Source organism: Belonocnema kinseyi, chromosome 2 (genome assembly GCF_010883055.1).
Source record: "Belonocnema kinseyi isolate 2016_QV_RU_SX_M_011 chromosome 2, B_treatae_v1, whole genome shotgun sequence".
Taxonomy (NCBI): Eukaryota; Metazoa; Arthropoda; class Insecta; order Hymenoptera; family Cynipidae; genus Belonocnema; species Belonocnema kinseyi.
Window position 1 is genome coordinate 59,555,696 of NC_046658.1, and position 18,689 is coordinate 59,574,384.

General features: G+C 28.4%; 1 protein-coding gene across 1 annotated transcript in view; it reads left to right on the forward strand.

Annotated features, from left to right (window-relative positions):
* The first annotated feature begins 3,336 nt into the window (after window positions 1-3,336).
* The window catches only part of LOC117182685, a 40,370-nt gene continuing 25,017 nt past the window's right edge, over window positions 3,337-18,689 (forward strand). Inside the window, exons 1-5 of the mRNA XM_033375789.1 lie at window positions 3,337-3,360; window positions 6,022-6,979; window positions 10,618-10,982; window positions 11,488-11,963; window positions 14,763-14,914. Coding sequence (XP_033231680.1) covers window positions 3,337-3,360; window positions 6,022-6,979; window positions 10,618-10,982; window positions 11,488-11,963; window positions 14,763-14,914 — 1,975 coding nt within the window. The remainder of the gene's footprint in view (window positions 3,361-6,021; window positions 6,980-10,617; window positions 10,983-11,487; window positions 11,964-14,762; window positions 14,915-18,689) is intronic.

Genomic DNA, 18,689 nt, shown 5'->3' on the forward strand with positions numbered 1-18,689 from the left:
GATTACCGCTCTGAACTCGTTTTTTTTCCATTTTTCTTAACGAACAATTTTTTTTTCAATTGGTTATAAAAACACGTAAACTCAGAAGATGTGGATTGTGACGGCACCATATATCTAGTCGGGAGTGGTGCTGAGTGCTGACTGAAAACAGATGATATGGAGCGATTCGCGCGCCATATGTTGGTCATTCTAAGGACTTATTGAACTACCCTCGTATTATATTTTTAGTTCAGACTTGATCTCTTTTGATTAGAAATTCTACTATATGCATGAAAAATTCTTTATCTTGTTGAAAGTTCGATTATTTTGTTTAAAAGTCTGCAAAATTTGTTAAATAAATGTTTATTCTTTTTATTTGAAAAGTCTACTATTATATTTTCGTTTCAGAATTCATCTCTTTTGATAAAAAATTTCACTTTTTAGTCTATAATTTTACTTTTTTTTAAATATTCGTCTTTCTCGATAGAAAATTTGTTCTTTTGGTTAAAAATTCATCTTTTGGTAGAAAATTCATGTTTGTAGGTTAAAAATGCAAATATTTGGTTGAAAATGAATATTTTTTGTTGAAATTTCGTCTCACTATTTGGTTTTAAATGCAACTGTTTGGTTGAAAATTAATTTTTTGTTAGAAAATTCGTTTTTCGGATTCAAAAGTCACATGTATTCGTCCTTTTTATTGAAAATTCAACTATTTTGTTAAAAATGCAATATTTTTCGACTTCGCATCTTGGGAAAATCCTTGTGGACTGTGAAGTCTGTAGTTGTAAACAGATTATTAAAAATATTTTAGTGTCAGGATGATTTTCAAAATTTACAAATATTAAAAAAAAAGATTCATCATTTAAAACCCGTGTGAGATATGATTAAAAAAATCAAACTAATAAGTACCACGGTGGTTTGTTTAGTATAAATGACAGTTGATTATAATTTGGCAAGAATATTCGAGAAATTGATGACTTTTGTTGAAGTGTCACGTATTACTGTGCAACAGTTTTCGTACACTGACAGCCATGATGGAATTTACCCAAAGGAGACTTTAGAGGGGATTTTATCAGTATTGTATTTTATAATGTACTTTGTATAAGATCTCCGGAAAGATACCTACTATTGTTAAATTATTTCTTATTGTATTGATACGATTGAATGTAAATATAATTGGCAGTAGATATATCTCAATTTTCATTAATATACTAAATTATAGAATTGGCATATGTTGGGAACATCCTTGGCATATCAAATTGGGACATTAATGGGATATCCTGAGGATATTCTGAGATATCCTTGGGAAATTTAAGGGATATCGAAATTTCCGCCCTATACGATATTATTTGCAATATCCTTAAGGTCTCCTGGGATATGCCTAGGTTATCCTGGGTGATAAATGGGATATCCCGCCGTATCTAATGCTGTGAGGGAATTAGAGCTTATAAAAAGACATAGAAATAATTTTCTCATTTTAGTAAAATTTCTAAAAACAATAAAAAAGCGTTTTTGTTTTTAAATAACCTTTAATAAAAATCCTGTAAACTTATGGAGATTATTTAAAATTAATTTGTACAGCGAAGTTTTAAAGAACCTATTTTTAAAATGAAATATAGTTTTTTTTCAAATTAAAAAAATGTACAACTAATTCGGAAAAATTAATCGGTATCCCATAACGGTAAAATTGATATTTCTCAGTTGATTTAAAGTTTTGAATTGAGAAGGACATGCATATTTGGAAATCTATTTGTGGGAACTGGTTAAATAATTTTACTTTTTATTCTTTAAACCAGTATTTATTTCAATTTCATCAGTAAGGGGATGTTTAAGAAAAGTAGAGAATTTAAATACTTTAAGTTATCTTGAATCTCCTTAACGTTTTACTCTGTTTTTCGTCATTACTAATCTTACTAAAAAAGTGGCGATAAACGGTAAAAGCAAACTCAAGATATGCGATCTTTCATACCTAAGAATAATTGAATTATATCTTTTAATCTCTCTTACATAAGCATTTATTTTCTGATTGTGATGTAATTTAAGTTATTAGCAGTGGGATGCAGTACGCCAAAATACAACATTCTTTAGTATATATAATTAATTTGATAATTTATGCATGTCAATAATTAGGGATAATGACATTTTTTTAAACAATTTTATATCATTTAGGTTACGTTCCTATTTTTATTTTAAATATCCGGGTAAATTTTAAAACAATATAATTAATTTTTTAATCTTAGTATTTCTAAGATTCAATTTAATTAAATATTTTGACTTTGGTTGATCATTGATGGTTTTGACAAAGTTTGTTGATTAAAGTTTAGAATATTTTACTAAAATAAAAATATCATAATTGAGAGAATTAGAAGGAAGACACAATTTAAAATCCTTAGAATTTATAATTACATTTAAGTTAATTAAATTACATTTTTATCTCATTTTGAAGAGTTAAAATAAATGATTTATCTTTTTTTTCTTTCCTAGATACAATATATTTTTTTGAAAATAATGTACCCTATTTTCCGAATTTTTAAATAGGGAGATCACAAAAATAATACATAAAGAAATCAGTTTATTGAAATTCCAAGCAATTTTTAAAATGATTTATTATGTTTTATTCGTTTATTTAAGTAAATGTCGATGACTCCGATTTTTTATCAATCGGAAATAAAACCCAACGAAGAAAAAACGGATGTGGTTTTTATATTTTATCCAGGTATCTCAACCGCATGATTTAAAATTAGAATAAACCTCATCTCTTGATTGAATCATTTAAAAAAAGGATACAGGCAAAAGGAGATCTTTTTTTTTTAATCTTAATTTGTTATCATATTTTTTGTTTTAAGCTGGGTCAAAATACCGTTCCTTTTTTCCATAGCAGAAAGGATCCACACAGCTTGAAAACTGAATATTTTGTAAATTTTGAACCAAGCTTACTTACCTCATTTCTCTAATTAGACTTTCTTGGTCATATTGGCGTCAAGTGTAGTCAAATAAAGTTATAAAGTCAACAGTTAGTCTTTGATGTTAATTTTTAGATTCTCAATTTGTCAATAAAAAATTTGCTAACTTAAGGCTTCCATGAAATTAACGTCTTTATTTTATAATATAGAATATATTTACAAAATATTTCTTTCGAATCTTATATGTTTTATTAACCTCAAGATTCTCAAGCCGCTTGTTAATGTAGATCAAAGAACCAACATCAGATGAAATTATGAGTGATTCAGCTAAGAATAATCTTCCTCTCTTTTTTCTTTTCTGAACAATTTGTTTACCTAGTTTACCCTGACATTCAGCTATGTATTTTCTCGGCGTTTTCCCTTTATGCGAAACACGTATGTCTCATCTATGACTATGTCAACCGTCAGCACAACATCTGTGATGTAGATATCGAGAAATATACCAGAGCCCCGTTACGAGAGTAAACGTTCTTCATTCCTTGTCTAACAATAAGTATGACTTCTAAGTCATAACGGCACCGAAATCATGATCGCAATATTCCTCCAGGATCTCTATACCAAATTTAAAAAATCTTCCATTTCACCACCTTTCCCGTTGAACCAAAATGTCCTAAATCATATTCGCAAACCTGAGTCGAGCAAAGTTCATTGTACCGCACGGTCCAGATTCTTTCTTACAGGTTTCTTTGACGACAGTCACGACTACTTTTTTCTCGGAGTGTTTCCTTTCTTAAGAAATTAACAGATTTACAAACATTTTAAACCTGAAAGAGAAATATTATTTAAAAGACGTGGGGGTGACCAATCGATTTTTGAGTGTACACCAGATTTCAAGGGATTTAAAAAGATTTCTAAAGATTTTGGTGTTAATAAAAGTTAAACACTATATTATAACTTTAAATTCTTACAGTTATAATTTTGTTTCATGAAGTATTTAGTTTGCTTATTATTATGAGGTGTTTCCAAGCTTAAATGTGTAAGGAAGGATTCGTTAACCCACTGGAAAAAATTCATAAACACTTTATAATTTTATAAACCAAATTTAATAAATAGTTATTGTTTTATGTCAATTATAAATTCTGATCGAAGCTACTACAGTGCATAATTAAATATAACCTTAGGTTTTTTAGAAAGTAAATATCATACAAAAGAAATCGGTTAAGATGGTTCAGGCATCTTGAGAGAATGGCAAATGAACGTTTAACGAAACAAGTGTATCAAGGTAAAGTAAATGGCAGCGTGCCCAGAGACAGACCGCAGAAAGAATGGTTAGAATGCCTGAATGAGACTCTGGTTAGAAGAGACATAAGATGTTACAGAAACACAAGAGCTTGCATGAAAAAATGAATGGACGTGAAAGAAGCTAGAGAAGTATGAGATGGATCAGCAACCTGGGTCAGAGCAGTGTTGCGGAGCGAACGTGTTATTTAAAAAAATAACACGAGAATTATAGATCAATCTAAAAATTTCTATAACCCCTTCCTCACATAACTCTCTTCCCCGCTAAGTGAGCCACGCCTACCCGGAAAGGGAAATGGCTTAATGATGTAATAATAATAAAAATAATATAGCTTCACTATTTGAAAACGTTTAAAAATAATAAAATACAAATAAATTCCCAAGATTTCACAACTGTAACTAAAGATATTTTTGAAATCTTTTGTTACAGTTGTAAAATCTTGGAAATTTTGTTTTATTTTTGTTTATATTAAAAAACATATTATTAGGACTTGCAATTTTTAAAATAAATTTCGATTAATTTAAATAAAATATTCAGTTTAATTATTATAATTATGGTATTTTGAAGCTTATATTTATAAGGAAATATTCATTAATCCTCTGGACAAAATTCATATTTATTTCAAAACTTAATAAATCCGAGAACAAGTAGTTTATTCTTATCCATAATAAATTATAATTTATGCTACTGAAATAGATTTTTAAACAGAACTTATGATTTTGCGAAAATTAACATATAGATTTACCATATAAAAATATTAAAAAATGATAATAATCCCAACACATTCCAAGATTTCACAGCGATTTAGATCATTTTTGTTTGTATAAAAAAAAGTATATCATTAGAACTTGAAATTCTTTAAATAAAATATTATTTGTTTTCTAAAATATTTAGTTCATTTATTATAATTATGGTATTTTAAAGAAGAAATTTATATCCTATAAAGAAGGATTCGATAATCGACTGGACAAAATTCCTATTGAATTTATAATTTAATAAATCCGAGTATAAATCAGTTTTACTTTCCAATAATACATTGCTATTGGAGCCACTATAATAAATTTTTTAATAGAAACTTAGGGTTCTGCGAAAGCTAATATATAACTTCCTCATTTATCGACAGTTGCTAAAAATTCAAAAATTACAACAGATTAAAAAAAATGTCAAGAGATTTAAAGACTTCACAGTTATTTATACTGTTTTTATTTATATAAAAAACGATATTATTAGCACTTGAAATTTCTGAAATAAAGTATGATTGGTTTCGAAAATATTTAGTATACTTATTATAATGATTGTATTTTGCCTCGTAATTTGAACTTTAGATTTATAAGAAAGGATTCGTTAATTCACTGCTGTTAATTCACCGATAGGTCAATTTTTTTATCAAACTCATACGAGCATAACAAATCTGGGAATTTTACATACGAAAGGCTTCTGATCTAGGAATTTTATCATAATTAAAGATCGGTTAAAAATTTTCAAATGAATGATTAACTTTAAATCCTCGACCTAAATTTGAACAAATTTACCAAATTTATACAATGTTTTATCATTGGTTGCATAATATTGAAGAACCGTTCTAAGGTCACCGCAAATAAGAAACAAAGTCACGTCACCTCATTTTTTCAGAGAACGGTATACGCCAAACGGACCTTTTATTTTTTGCGACTCATTGCACTGTGAAAAGTATTTTATTCAGAAACGTTAGAATTGCATTGATTATACTAATCTATGAATACCAGATTTGTAATTTTTAAGAGTGAATAAATATATGTATAATATATAATATTTTTCTTTCCATGCTTTCTAAATCTAAATTTCTTGTAATCATTTTAGAATGTTTTATTTTTTCAGGTAAGGTCGGCCTCAAATATTCAATGGAAACTTCGTTCCAAATCGAGTCAAAATGCAAAAGGAGACAACAGTCCAAAAGAAATCGCCTCTAAAAATTCAACATCTCATAATAAAAGAAATAGTCAAAGCCCACCAAAAGATTCAAAAGTGCCACTCAAGAAATCGGAAACTTGCCCAATCAAGAGCCGTTCCTTGCCACGAGACACGAGATTTTCCGATTTTATAGAGATTGAAAAGAAGAACAAGGAAACTAAACTCAAAGATAATGTTAACTCAACAATACTCATTCATACTGAATTGTACGATGACGTTTTGACTTCCCAAGACGTGATTGAGAAAAAAGCGACCGGAGAAGAAAACCCGGATTTGAATTTTTCTTCGATTAGCATCAGTAGCTATAATTTTAGTAATCGAACCGACACGAGTGGTTATAGCAGCAATAATAATACAAATAGTAGCAACAGTATTCAATTTGATGACTATGATACCTGCAATATTAATAATAATAATACCATCAGAAATATATTAATTGACGATAATAAAACTAAAAAGAAATATAAAAGGGAATTTGCTTTTGCGAAGAATGTTCTTCATTATGTTCCCATTTCGAATCATGTGAAACGTTACAAAAAACTGAGGAAAAGTAGTTTGAGTTCATCAATGGGATCACTGAAAAATCATCACCTCGGTAGCAATTTCGATTTTGATGATTCCTGCAGGACCAGAAGCCTCTCCAGAGAAGAATTAAAATATGTGAAGATATCTTCACCTACGAATTTTGTGCATGTGGCTTCTGCTACAAATCCTAAATTGTTGGTGAGTTCTGATGCCATTTCTGGCTCTGAGCAGACGATCATTACTCATGAGAAAAAATTTGCGGATTTGAGGATTTTCAAAGTTGATCGGATGCGAGATTCGAGGACTATGGGAAATTTAAAAGGTGTGTTTACTTTTTATATTGATTTTTATATTATTAAATTATTTTTTAATCACCTGGCACAAAAGAATTTTGAATTATTTATTCGAATTCTCATTGATACCAGAAAAATTATTTGTTATAAAATTGCATCTTGACATTACGCTTGATTTAAAAGTGAGTCTTTTTGTTCAATGCAAATTAGTGGAAAATATTATAAAGTATCTGTTGATTTTGTTTTATTACACTGATTGCTAAATAAAAATTGAAATATGTTTTTTGTGTCTAAAGTTTCAGAGTTGTCGATAATATCTATTTAGACTGAGGGGAAATTATTGCAATACTCAATTTAATGTCGGTGACAATTTCATTATTTCTGCAAACTTAGGATTAAACTTTACTAGTTTAATCTAGTATATAAGGGGCCATAAAATGATTTTTTTTATGCAGAAAGCAGTAAAAAAAGGAATTTGAATAATTTTTGAACTTATCCAATCATCACATTATCTTAGTACATTTTGACACAGTATAATGCTTCAACAACCTGACATAATTATGGGTACACGAGAAAAATGTTTATAGCTCAATGAACGGTGGCAATTATGATTAGAGCAACCACAAACTGTACCAGGATAACGTAGCGTAATACTGCCACTTTACGAGTGAGTTGTTCCGTCGTAGTATCCTTATCTACGCAAACTTATTTTTGTCGTTTTTTAAAAATCTTTATTTTTTTATTTAATTTTTTTATTATTTGAGTGGAAAAAATTTTGTAATACAAAATACAAATTTCGAAAACCTACTTATTTTTCACTTTGTTTGTTTTTAAGGTTATATACGTGTAATTTTACTAAAATTTTTGAGAAAATTCCAAAATATTTCTGAATATTTCAGATGTAACACAGAATTTCAACAAAAAAGTTAATTTTCAATGAGATAGTTGAACTCTCAAATAAAATAAAACAAAACTCAACGCAGAGCTTTGATATTTCAATTTAAAAATAAATTATTTTAAATAAATAAAATTTTAATTCATCCAAAACAGACTAATTTTCAACAAAATAGTTGAATCCTTAACCAAAATATAAGAATTTGATTCAGTTGCAGTTTGAACTAAAAAAGATGAAATATTTCCAAAGGAGATTAATTTTCAATAAAAATGATCAATCTTCAACCAAAAAGAAAAATTAATTATCAAGATAGCAGTTCATATTGTAACCAAGTAGTTTAGTTTTCAACCAAAAAGTAATGAATTCTTTACAAAAAAATGTAATAATTGATATGTCAAATAATTAAAAAAAAATTGTGATAAAAAATAATCAAATTCTTTTTAAAAATATGAGTTTTCAAAACAATAGTCGTATTCTCAATCAAAAAAGATAAACCTTCAACTAAACAGTTGCATTTTCAACCAAAAAAGACGAAATATCTACCAGAAGAGATGAATTTTCAAACCAAAAATCCGATTTCATATGAAAAATGTTAAATTTTTAACCAAGAGAAGTTTTTCATTAAAGAAAGAAAGAAAAAATAACCAAAGCTTGGGACAGAAAAATAATTTAACAAAAAATTAATTTAAAAAATCGAATCAATTTAAAAGATATTTAGGACTTGTAGAAATTTCGAAAAAATTCAAAAATATTTGTACCTTACTGAGTCATGAATTTCGCCAGGTAATTGTTTCTTCGATTACATTTTCTCGAGAGCTAAGTAATTTTACGTGATAATTCATATTTTTAACATAAATTCACCAAAAATTATACCTACGTGTTAAAATTTTGAAGAAGTTTGGGTATTATCGCGCTCATCGAGAAGCAATAACTGTAACGTCGCTTACAAATACGAACCATTTTCCAAAGTGTCAAGGGCTTAATTTTGAAAATTTTGAAAATTGGCTCACAAGCGTCAAAATTTTTAGAAGCGATTCGCGAAGAAACGAAAGTAAAATGTGCGTTTTATTAGCCAGAATAAAGCAGACGTACACGAATGAGGTATCCAAACTGCCTGAAGCGTATGTATGACGATCATCCTGATTCAGTATGCATTGAGTACCCTATTTTCATCGAATAAAGTTTTTTAAAAAACTTCTACTTTCAACTATGTATCCTAATTTCATAATAATGTGTCTGCATTAATTATGTGTACTTAGTGTTTTTTTCTTAAAAATATGTACTTTGACCTTCAATTTAAAGGGAAAAACTACGTTTTTACAATTAATAAAAAATGGCCATTTTAAAAGAAAATGGCATTTCAGAAAAGTTCTCATTTTTTTCTTTTGTTGCTATTTAAAAATTGTTTATTAAATTTATTTTTATTACCGTTGCATTTCTCAGTAATTTTTACCCTCGAAAAATGTATCTCGTAAGTCATAATTATTTTATTAATGCAAGAGTTATGATCCTTTAGAAATGCGAAATCCCAATTCGCACTAGTGTGGCATATACGTATCCGCAACTGAAGTGTGGGCTTTGAGGGTTAAGTCAAACCTTTTATTCCTTTGAAACCGTTCAAAATACCTAAAAAGCTTTTAAACTTTTCATTCGAAATCATAAAAAATCTGAATTTTGCTTTAAATTTGTTTGAATCCTTTAAGTTTAAAATTATTCTGGTATGTTTTCAAAACTTCTAATACCTCTTAAACTTATCAAATTTTTTCTTAAACTTTGTAACCTTGCAATATTGAAAATTTAAAAAAAAAATATTCTACATCCTTTTCCGAATATTTAGAAAATTATTTGAAATATTTTGAAAACTTGTTCAATTTCTTCTTAAAATTAATTTTTCAAAATAAAAAGTCATTACAAATTTCCCAGGAATTTTTTTTTAAATGAAAAATTATTTCAAATTTACCCAGGAATCATGAGAACAATTTTGGATTCCGTTGAAACTTAAAAAAATTCTTTAACCATTTTTTTCCAAATCTTCAAAAACGTGCATTTAAGGAAAATTTGAATTTCATAGAAGTAATAAATTATATCCGAATCGTTTCAAAATTAATAAATATCTCTTACACTTACTAGAAAGTCTCTAATTTTTTTCAAAATGTTCAAAAATCTACATTTTATCTTCATTTTTTAAAAATATTTTCAAGATGTCAATTATTTTCGGATCTTTTCAAAACTTCGAACATTTCGAAGTATCTTTTAAAGCTATTCAAAATTATTGACAATTTTTTTTAGAAATCTTATTGTGGATACTGGTATTTTTTTTGTTACCCCCACTGACAGTTTTTGTGTTACCCTCACCTACAGTTTATACACTTCATAAATTAAGATATGCTAAGTTTTTGTCCATAATTTCATTTTTCTCGTCTCTTAAAAAGGGGGGAAATGTTTATAAATTATAGTGGGATTGCAAAATGTAAAAAACAGAATTGTTTCCCAATATTAAATTTTACACACTATATTTAGAAATAAATTTTGTTATGAAATAAACTGACTTTTTTGGTCATTTTTATTTTTAAATTGATGGTGCAGAAATTCGTAACCTTTGTTAATATATAAACAAACTGCAAACAGACACTAAAAGTTATATTGACGCAGTTTCACCATAAATCAGGTTTTCAGCAAAAATGTGTCCGATATTTTCAAGATATTTGGTATAACATCACTTTTAAAAATTTTGTTAAAATATATTACAGAATTTTTAAATTTTGTTTTCAGGTCTTCCAAGTTTTCTACTAAGTGAGACGGATGGAAGAGGCTACGTGGAAATTAAAAAAATACACACGGTTGACGAAGACCCTTGTTATGACACTGTCAGCATCGACGAAGCGGTGAAAGTTGTGAATTTGGAAAAGAGCCAGGTGGTGAAATTTGATGAGAACGAGGTCGAATATAAGATTTATGAACCGATGTCTGCATTTTCCATATCCAGAGGTCCTCAGGCCAACTCCAGTTTCCTCTGGAAGAATCAAATAAAAAATCCTCAATGTGACGAGAAATCTTCGACACTTGATCGAGGGAAAGAGGTGGATCTCAATGAAAATACCTACGAAGAATTCGACGATGCTGGAACACCCTTTGAGGTAATAAATTTATTTTTACAAGAAAATGTAATTTATTGATTAAACTAGAAAATGTTTAAGTTAATAATTCCTATATTGTGATTATTAAGTTTGAATTTGATAAAATACCAGATTAATCTCTTTTTAGATTTCGTGAAATAATTCAACGTGTTTAGACTGATATACCCCTCTTAATTTCGAAAGAACACAATGTTAGTCTTTTCGCAACTTTTGTTTGAACAACAATAATTTATGGCTCTCTGCCGGCCTTTGTTAGGAATATATATCTCAGTCTTCTTCAACTTTTAAGTTCAAAGTACGCATGTTAAACACTTCTTGTTTATCTTCGTGGGTGTCGGAATTCATTTTCTGAAATATAATTACGTACCAATAATATAACACAGCTTGCCTCAGCAGAATTTTGATACCTTACATAAGTTGGGTGTAATTTCATAAGAGAGGCTAATTCATCAATTCTTTGAAAGACTAAATTCGTAACAATCAATATATACAATTTTATTCATAGGAAGACGAATACGATGATATTGGCTTTCCACAAATTGAAGAATCTGACGAAGTTTATGACGACGTGATGCCATTAGCTTATCAAAAAGAACAGCACTTCTCATCAACAAGTACCTTGGAAATAAGTGACTATCCATCTCAATCTAAGGATCAAATCCTGGAAGAAAAAATAACTGAGAATGAGAATAGAATTGAGGAGGAAAGTCCTGATTATGAAAATCAAGAAACATCGATAAGCAACGAATATTCGAGTGTGGAAGAGGATGAAGATGAGGATGAGGATGAGGAAAAAGATGATTGTGGACAAGCAGTGTATGATGACGTGGGTCTTCCGAGACAGGAACGTGTCAATAGCCTTTATGCTGGCTCCAGTGCAGGATCTCAACCGGGGTCAACGTCAAACGGCAAGGAATCTGAGTGGGAGGATCTTGAAGACGTGAAACCCTCTTTGCCTTTACCCAAGAGGAACGTCTCGTCGTGAGTGGCATTTGAATTCTCCTCCTCATCTAGGCTCACTAGTCAGCACTTAGTTGGCTCAGTAGTCTCAAGAAATCACATGTGCAGCTCCTATATTTACGCAGTGCTTTATTTCCAGTCAAAAGCGAGACAAGAATTTAATTTACGCAAATTGGAAATGTACTTTGCTAATTTTATTGTAGTATGTTTGAGAGTTCTTGCGTTTTTATAATTTGCACGATTTAATTCAAGGACAATAATTTAGTTCAATCTTATTAAGTATTGGATTTTAAAAGCATACAAATTAGAAAGAATATAAAATTGGAAGCATTCAAATATTTAAACAAGTTATATTTGAAATGATCCAAATTTGAAAAAAATATTTTGAAGTTTCAAAAAATGCTCGCAATTAAAATTTTTAATCAAAGGATTTTCCATTCTAAAATTTGGAGATTTGCCTATTTGTAATAAATCCAAGAAAGTCAAAATATTTTAAGTGAAACTGCTTAAAACATGAAAACATAACAATTTTAGATTTTATAAAACTGAAATGGTTTGATATATTTAAAATATTGCAGTTATTATTGCAAATACTATTACGTATCAACTATTTAATTATTATTAGCTATTAAGAACTTCATATCGTATGTTATAATGCAATATTTCAAATAAGTTTAATTTCTACTTTTCTTTTCTCAAGTTAAGTTCAATTGTTAAAACTTTCAATATTATGAAATCATTCAGTTTACAATGAGTATTTTAAAATCTTTTACTTTGAAAATATTGTATTTTAGGTATTTTTTCAAGTGTATATTTTTAATTAAATAACTTTTTTTAAGGCGGTATGAAGACTTCAAGACCTAAAAGTAAAATAATTATTTTTACAAGGCGATTCTAAATCTGTTTACAATTAAACGAATTATAACGTTAAAAATTTAACTGTTTCAATTCGAAAGCCTTAGTAGTTAAACAAATGCAGACGTCTGAAATATTCCATTTGTGACCCATTCAATATAAAATATGTTAATCAAAAAAAGGAACAATTTTTTATAATGCAATTTCTGTTGTTCCATAAAAACAATTTTAATTTCTATGTGAATTTGTTGAATTTTTATGAATAAATAAGAATAAAAAAATTTTAATTTGAAACGACTTACAATTCAAATACTTTAACTTCAAATTAAAAGTTTGCAGTTTAAAAAATGTAATAGTTTAATTTTTAATGTTTGAAACGTAAAATTAGTTTAAATTATATAATTTTGAATATTTAAATAGTATTTTTTTATTGTTTCTTCAAATTAGAGGATAGAAAATGATAACTTATTGTTGATTTATATTTTTTTAACGGTATTTCATTTAAAATAAGTCAATGTTAAAATGTTAAAAGCTTCTATTTTATATTTGTAAATTATTGAGTGCTTCAGTTGAAAACTCGTTTAGCTTTAATTTTAAGAGTTATACTTTGAGTGCTTTAATTTGCAGTTTAGTTTTTATTACTTCAAATGAAGCAATTTTTCGCCTTGTGAGCTTGAATTTTTTAATTTCAATGGCTCTGAAAAATTTTTGCGAACCGGGAAAAACTCGGGAAATGACCATCATTTGTTTCTTCGATTAAAACATCCAACCTGAACATTTAAGTTTAGATCTTTTAATTCAATAATAGAAAAATAAATATTTGTTACTTGTTTTCTTAAATTAATCAGTTTAAGATTAATAATTAAGTTATCCACTTTATTGAGGCTAATCCAGAAAAAAATAATTCAACTTCATAAGAATTCAGAATATGATGAATCTAAAGTTTTCAGTAATTTTAAAGACAGAAAACAAAATATGAAACAATTAAAATTAAGAGTATTATGAAATTTTTAGTGAAAAAAGTGAAATATATAACATTTAATTGGAAAAAATTTTCAGCGTAAAAGTGGCCAAATGGAATTTAATTTAAAATTGGTCTAATTGGAATTTGCAAGCCTACTTTCTTTAGAAATTGTTAGTGTTATTGTGACATATAAATGGGTAAAAGTCCAAACATTTCCAGGATAAAAACTGGAAAGAATCCAAAGTTTTAATTAATTTGAATTAAATTAAAATTTGAAAGCTGTCTTCCGTTTAAAAAATCCAAAGTCTTATCAAATGTACTAGATAGAATGTAAAAAGATTTTATAACATGCAAAATTGAAAGCAATAAACAGTAAAACTAAAAAGTATTGACATTTGAAAGCAAAGAAAATATATAGAATTTAAAATTAGAATCATTAACCATGAGACCAAAGTAATTTTGGAAAAATCCCAAAGATAATAAATTAAAATTGTATAGGGTGTCTGTATCTCGATTTTTATTTAATTTAGAAAGGTGGGCCTAAAAATTCTTATTTTAAAATATTAGAACTTTTTTAATGGAAGATTAAAAGTGTCTAAATTTTATTTACAGTCTCGATTGCATTTTTTCTAAGAGAATAAAGAAAGCATATTCGATTTCGTGTACTGTTGAGATTAATATGAAGAAATTGATGTGTGTTGCTTCATCACTCGCCCCAAAAGTCAACAGCATGACCGTACATCTTTTTATTGTGTTGATGGAAACAATAGCTCTATAGTTTCAAACGTTTCTAATATTTTCTTTACAATTCGAGATGTATGAGATGAATGTTAAAGATTGTAATATCGTGTCATCATTAGGGCCGTTTATTTGTCAAATTAATTAAATTCTAAATCGTTTCAAAAAGGATTTCAATCAAACAAGGATGCCCTAAAACGTGAATGAAAGGAAATAAAATTTTGAAAATATAACTACAAATCAAAATCTTGTTATATTTCCAGTGCCCGAAATGGAGAAGCTCATCAGACTCAAACTAAAAAGAAATCAGGTCAGAGATGGTCTCGAAAAATCAGAGGACAACGTACCAAAGTGTCTCGAAAAAGTTCCGGAAGGTCTCCCAGCCAGACGACCTGTGACCACGTAGTCCTCTTCGGTGAGTGAATTAAAATAATGAGAAAGTTCGCAACTATAATTATTAGAATGCAAGCGACGATGCACTCACACGCAAAGAGCGAAAAGATGTTATTTTCTTATGCAACCACAACGAGTATGGGAAAACCTATGACGTCCTGAAATCACTCTCTGAATTCGAAATATTTCGATTTAATGTGGAGTCTCCAATTCCGATTGGTTAGTTCAGCCTTAAAAACTCCGGAAGAAATAAAAATTACAAAGACCATTATTCCCAAAAGGAGAGAAATTTACTTAGCGTATAATTTTCTTTTAATCTTCTTCCTTGATTATTCAATTAATTCAATTCAGAATATCCTCATCCATATTGTTTTTATTATTTAAGTTTGTTTCTCTAGAAAAGTTTCTAAATTGTGTACTAGAATTTTATAAATTCAGAAGTATCTGTAGGCTTTTCACGTTTCGCATCGTTTGTCCCCTTCCCAATGCGACGCGTAGGAGAGACTCCTGTCGAGTCCTTGACTTTCGTTCAATCGGTTATTCGCATTTTCAAATAAGTCGTTTAACGACTTCGTAATTACGAGACATAAAATGTGTACAGTCTACATTTCTAGAAGACTATTTTCCATTATGTATATTTTACCATGTACATTTTACATTCTGTGTAGCATAAATAGTCTCGGAAGTACATTAATTTTTTTTGAAATCCCTAAGTAGATGCCAATTTTATTGAATTTGTTTGAGAAATTAATTAATTTAAATCCAGACCAGTTATCAAATCAACGGTGCATTAATTCGGGAAACACGAATTTGATATAAAAATGTCCGATGGATGTTCCACATAAAAATGAAATCGTGGTTGCAGCCTTGCAGAAAAATATGGTTGGATTTATCAATATCTAATGAAGCGTGGAAGGCAATATCCATTTCGTGCTAGAAATTAAATTAGTATTCAAGCTTTTCTTTTTCATTCTCAAATTTGAAAAAATTGTCTTCCTTTATTTCCTACGATATGTTTCCGATGAAAATAGGATTATGTCACAAGTCTGAGTTTTCTATTATTAGCAGTACAACTGTTATTCTTTCATATTTCCTTATAACGCAACGTGTGTTTTAAATTGTATTTTTCATCCTCAAATAACGGTGAAATCTTCCTGAACATAATGCGTGCTTCTTTAACTTCCTATTTTCTTCTTCGGCGATTTCTTTTCTCTGTCAAGACTTAAAATGATTAATTATTTGACGATAAATATTCATCCGATTTTATTGACGTAATTCATTGTATTGTCTCAAATTAGAATTGCGGTTTGAAAGAAGTTCACTGCGAGAATGTGAGTCTAGATTCAGAAGAAAGTAAATAAGATTTCACATTATTCCATGTAGGACTTGTATTTAGAATTATAATTATAATTACCTACTAGGATGGATATATAATGACAGTATATGTAAGGAATAATTAAAATAATCTTTAGGCTTCAGACGAATTAAAAAATTTCACATGGGACGTGCTTTACGATCCCGAGATTTTCGTTACGTAAGCTTTTCCATAAATGAATAAAATAGTCATTTCGGACAGTTTTGTTTGACGAAACAATGGAGTTCACTTGTTACAGTCATAATTACATAGTTACAACAGTGATTGAGAAGTGCGTGTTGCGTTGAATTATCGTGTGGATTATTTTCTCCTGATGTGTTAATCAGGTGCTCTCGCGCGTTTATAGGAAATAATTAGGATAAATTAAAAATTAATACTTCCAGGCTAGAGATGTGTGAATGAGATTTTGATTATCGTTTCATTAATTAGGACAATATTAGAGGGGTTTGAACCTATAATTTCAAATTTTCATTTCTGAAATTTAAAGCTTTTGAAATTCAAGTTAAAATGTTTAAACCTTCAAATAGAAGAAATTCAGAACCTTTTCATTTAAAACTAATTTAAATTTAAAGTTTGTTGGTTTGGGAAAGATATTTCTTAAAGTTTTAGAATCTTAATGATTGCAACTTTTAAAAAATATGGATTTTGTGAACAAGAAACGTATATAATTCAACTTTTATAATCGATATGAATCTAAATTTTAAGTTTACAATGTTAAATATTGCGGGATTTTAATAATTTATTTCTCGGAAAACCTTGTGTTTAAAATGCTGTTCTAAATGATAAATTAATCAGTGTTAAAACGCATTTTTTTTTAATTTTATTGAATCTTTATACATTTGCCAACATAAAAATAGTCGATAGCGATTAAATTGGACCAATTTTGAATCGAATCTTTCATTATTTTGTACATTTATTCCCATTTAAAAATATTAAAAACTGGACAAATTTAAATTGAAATCTATAATATTTAATCAGTTTTTAATAACTCTTTAAAAATATATCGAATTCTTATTTCCCAAAACATAAGATAAATTTGTATAACCTTAATTAATTTAAACGTTTGTAATTGTTCGAATCGCTACAAATTTAAATGAGGCATGCAATGGGGTCGTTCAAAAACTGCTTCATGCTACTTCGATTTCATTTCATAAACCCTTAAAATAAAAGACAAAACGTACACGCACCGTAATACTAAATAAACTTATAAATAATGCTAATTTTTATTTTTTCAACTATTTCAAAAATGTTTATAAAAAAGTATATTTTCCTTGTGTGATGTTCATTTTGCATTAACCTCCCCCTTCCCTTCATCACGTTTCTAAGTAATCACATTTTAAAATAGTTCAATTTGTTTCGTTTTTATTTTGTAATATAGACGTTGAATAAATTTCAGTTGAGACATTGAAGATTCGACAGTGTTATTTTAAATTGGAATCTTTAACCCTCAAGTGCTAGAACGGGTCAAGTCAAACTGGAAATATTTCAGTTTGAAGTTTGCTTGGGTCTGCTTGACCCGTTCTAGGTGGAGCGAAAAATGTCCAGGTTTTAGCACTTGAGGGTTAAAAGTTAAATAATAAGCGGGTAAAAAACCCAATCGTATAAAGTTGGAAAATTTCATTTTTGAAGCTTTTAATTTATTTCAGTATTTATTGATAATTGAGATTCCTTGGCCATTGAAACTTTACAAGTCGGTGGGAATCTTTTTGAGTCGCTTGAAATGAGTAAAAATATTTTAAACTCTTTTAATAGCCATTAAAATTTCTCGAAATCCTTTATATAATTCGGAAAAAGTTCAAAATCCCTTGAAATCTTCAAAATCCCATTAAAATCCCCTCACATCCTTTAAAAGTCGTAAAAATATTTCGATATCTATATTGAATTTCTTCAAATCTTTTTAAAGTTGATTAAAATCACTTAAATTTCTTAACATGTCCTTAAATCTCTCAAAAAATATGTTGAAAACCGTTAAAATATTTCATAATTCGTGGAACAAAATCTCTAAAAAATTTCTGAAATCTCTTGAAATCTCGACAAATCTGATTAAACTTATTAAAGTCCCTTGAAATTGTGTAAAATCTCTTGGAATCTTTTTAAATCACATAAAAAGTGTGAAATCTCTCCTAATCCTTTGGAACCGTTTAAAATGCTGTCAAAGTTTGGTAAGCCTTTGTGATATTTTGGAATACTCTAAGAGTTTTGCAATCCTTTGGAATCTTTTGAAATCCCTTGAAATGTCATGAGATCCGAAAAAGTTTTTCACTGAAAAATATTTACGTTTTCTGAAGTCGCATAAAATCTTTTAAAATTTTATTTACAGTGAAAATAATTGATGTATTGAGTAAAAAATGAAAAATCTTGCGAACAAACGGCGGGGGGTCGAAATAATCTTGGAAAAGAGGAGTTCTAAAATTCCTAAAAT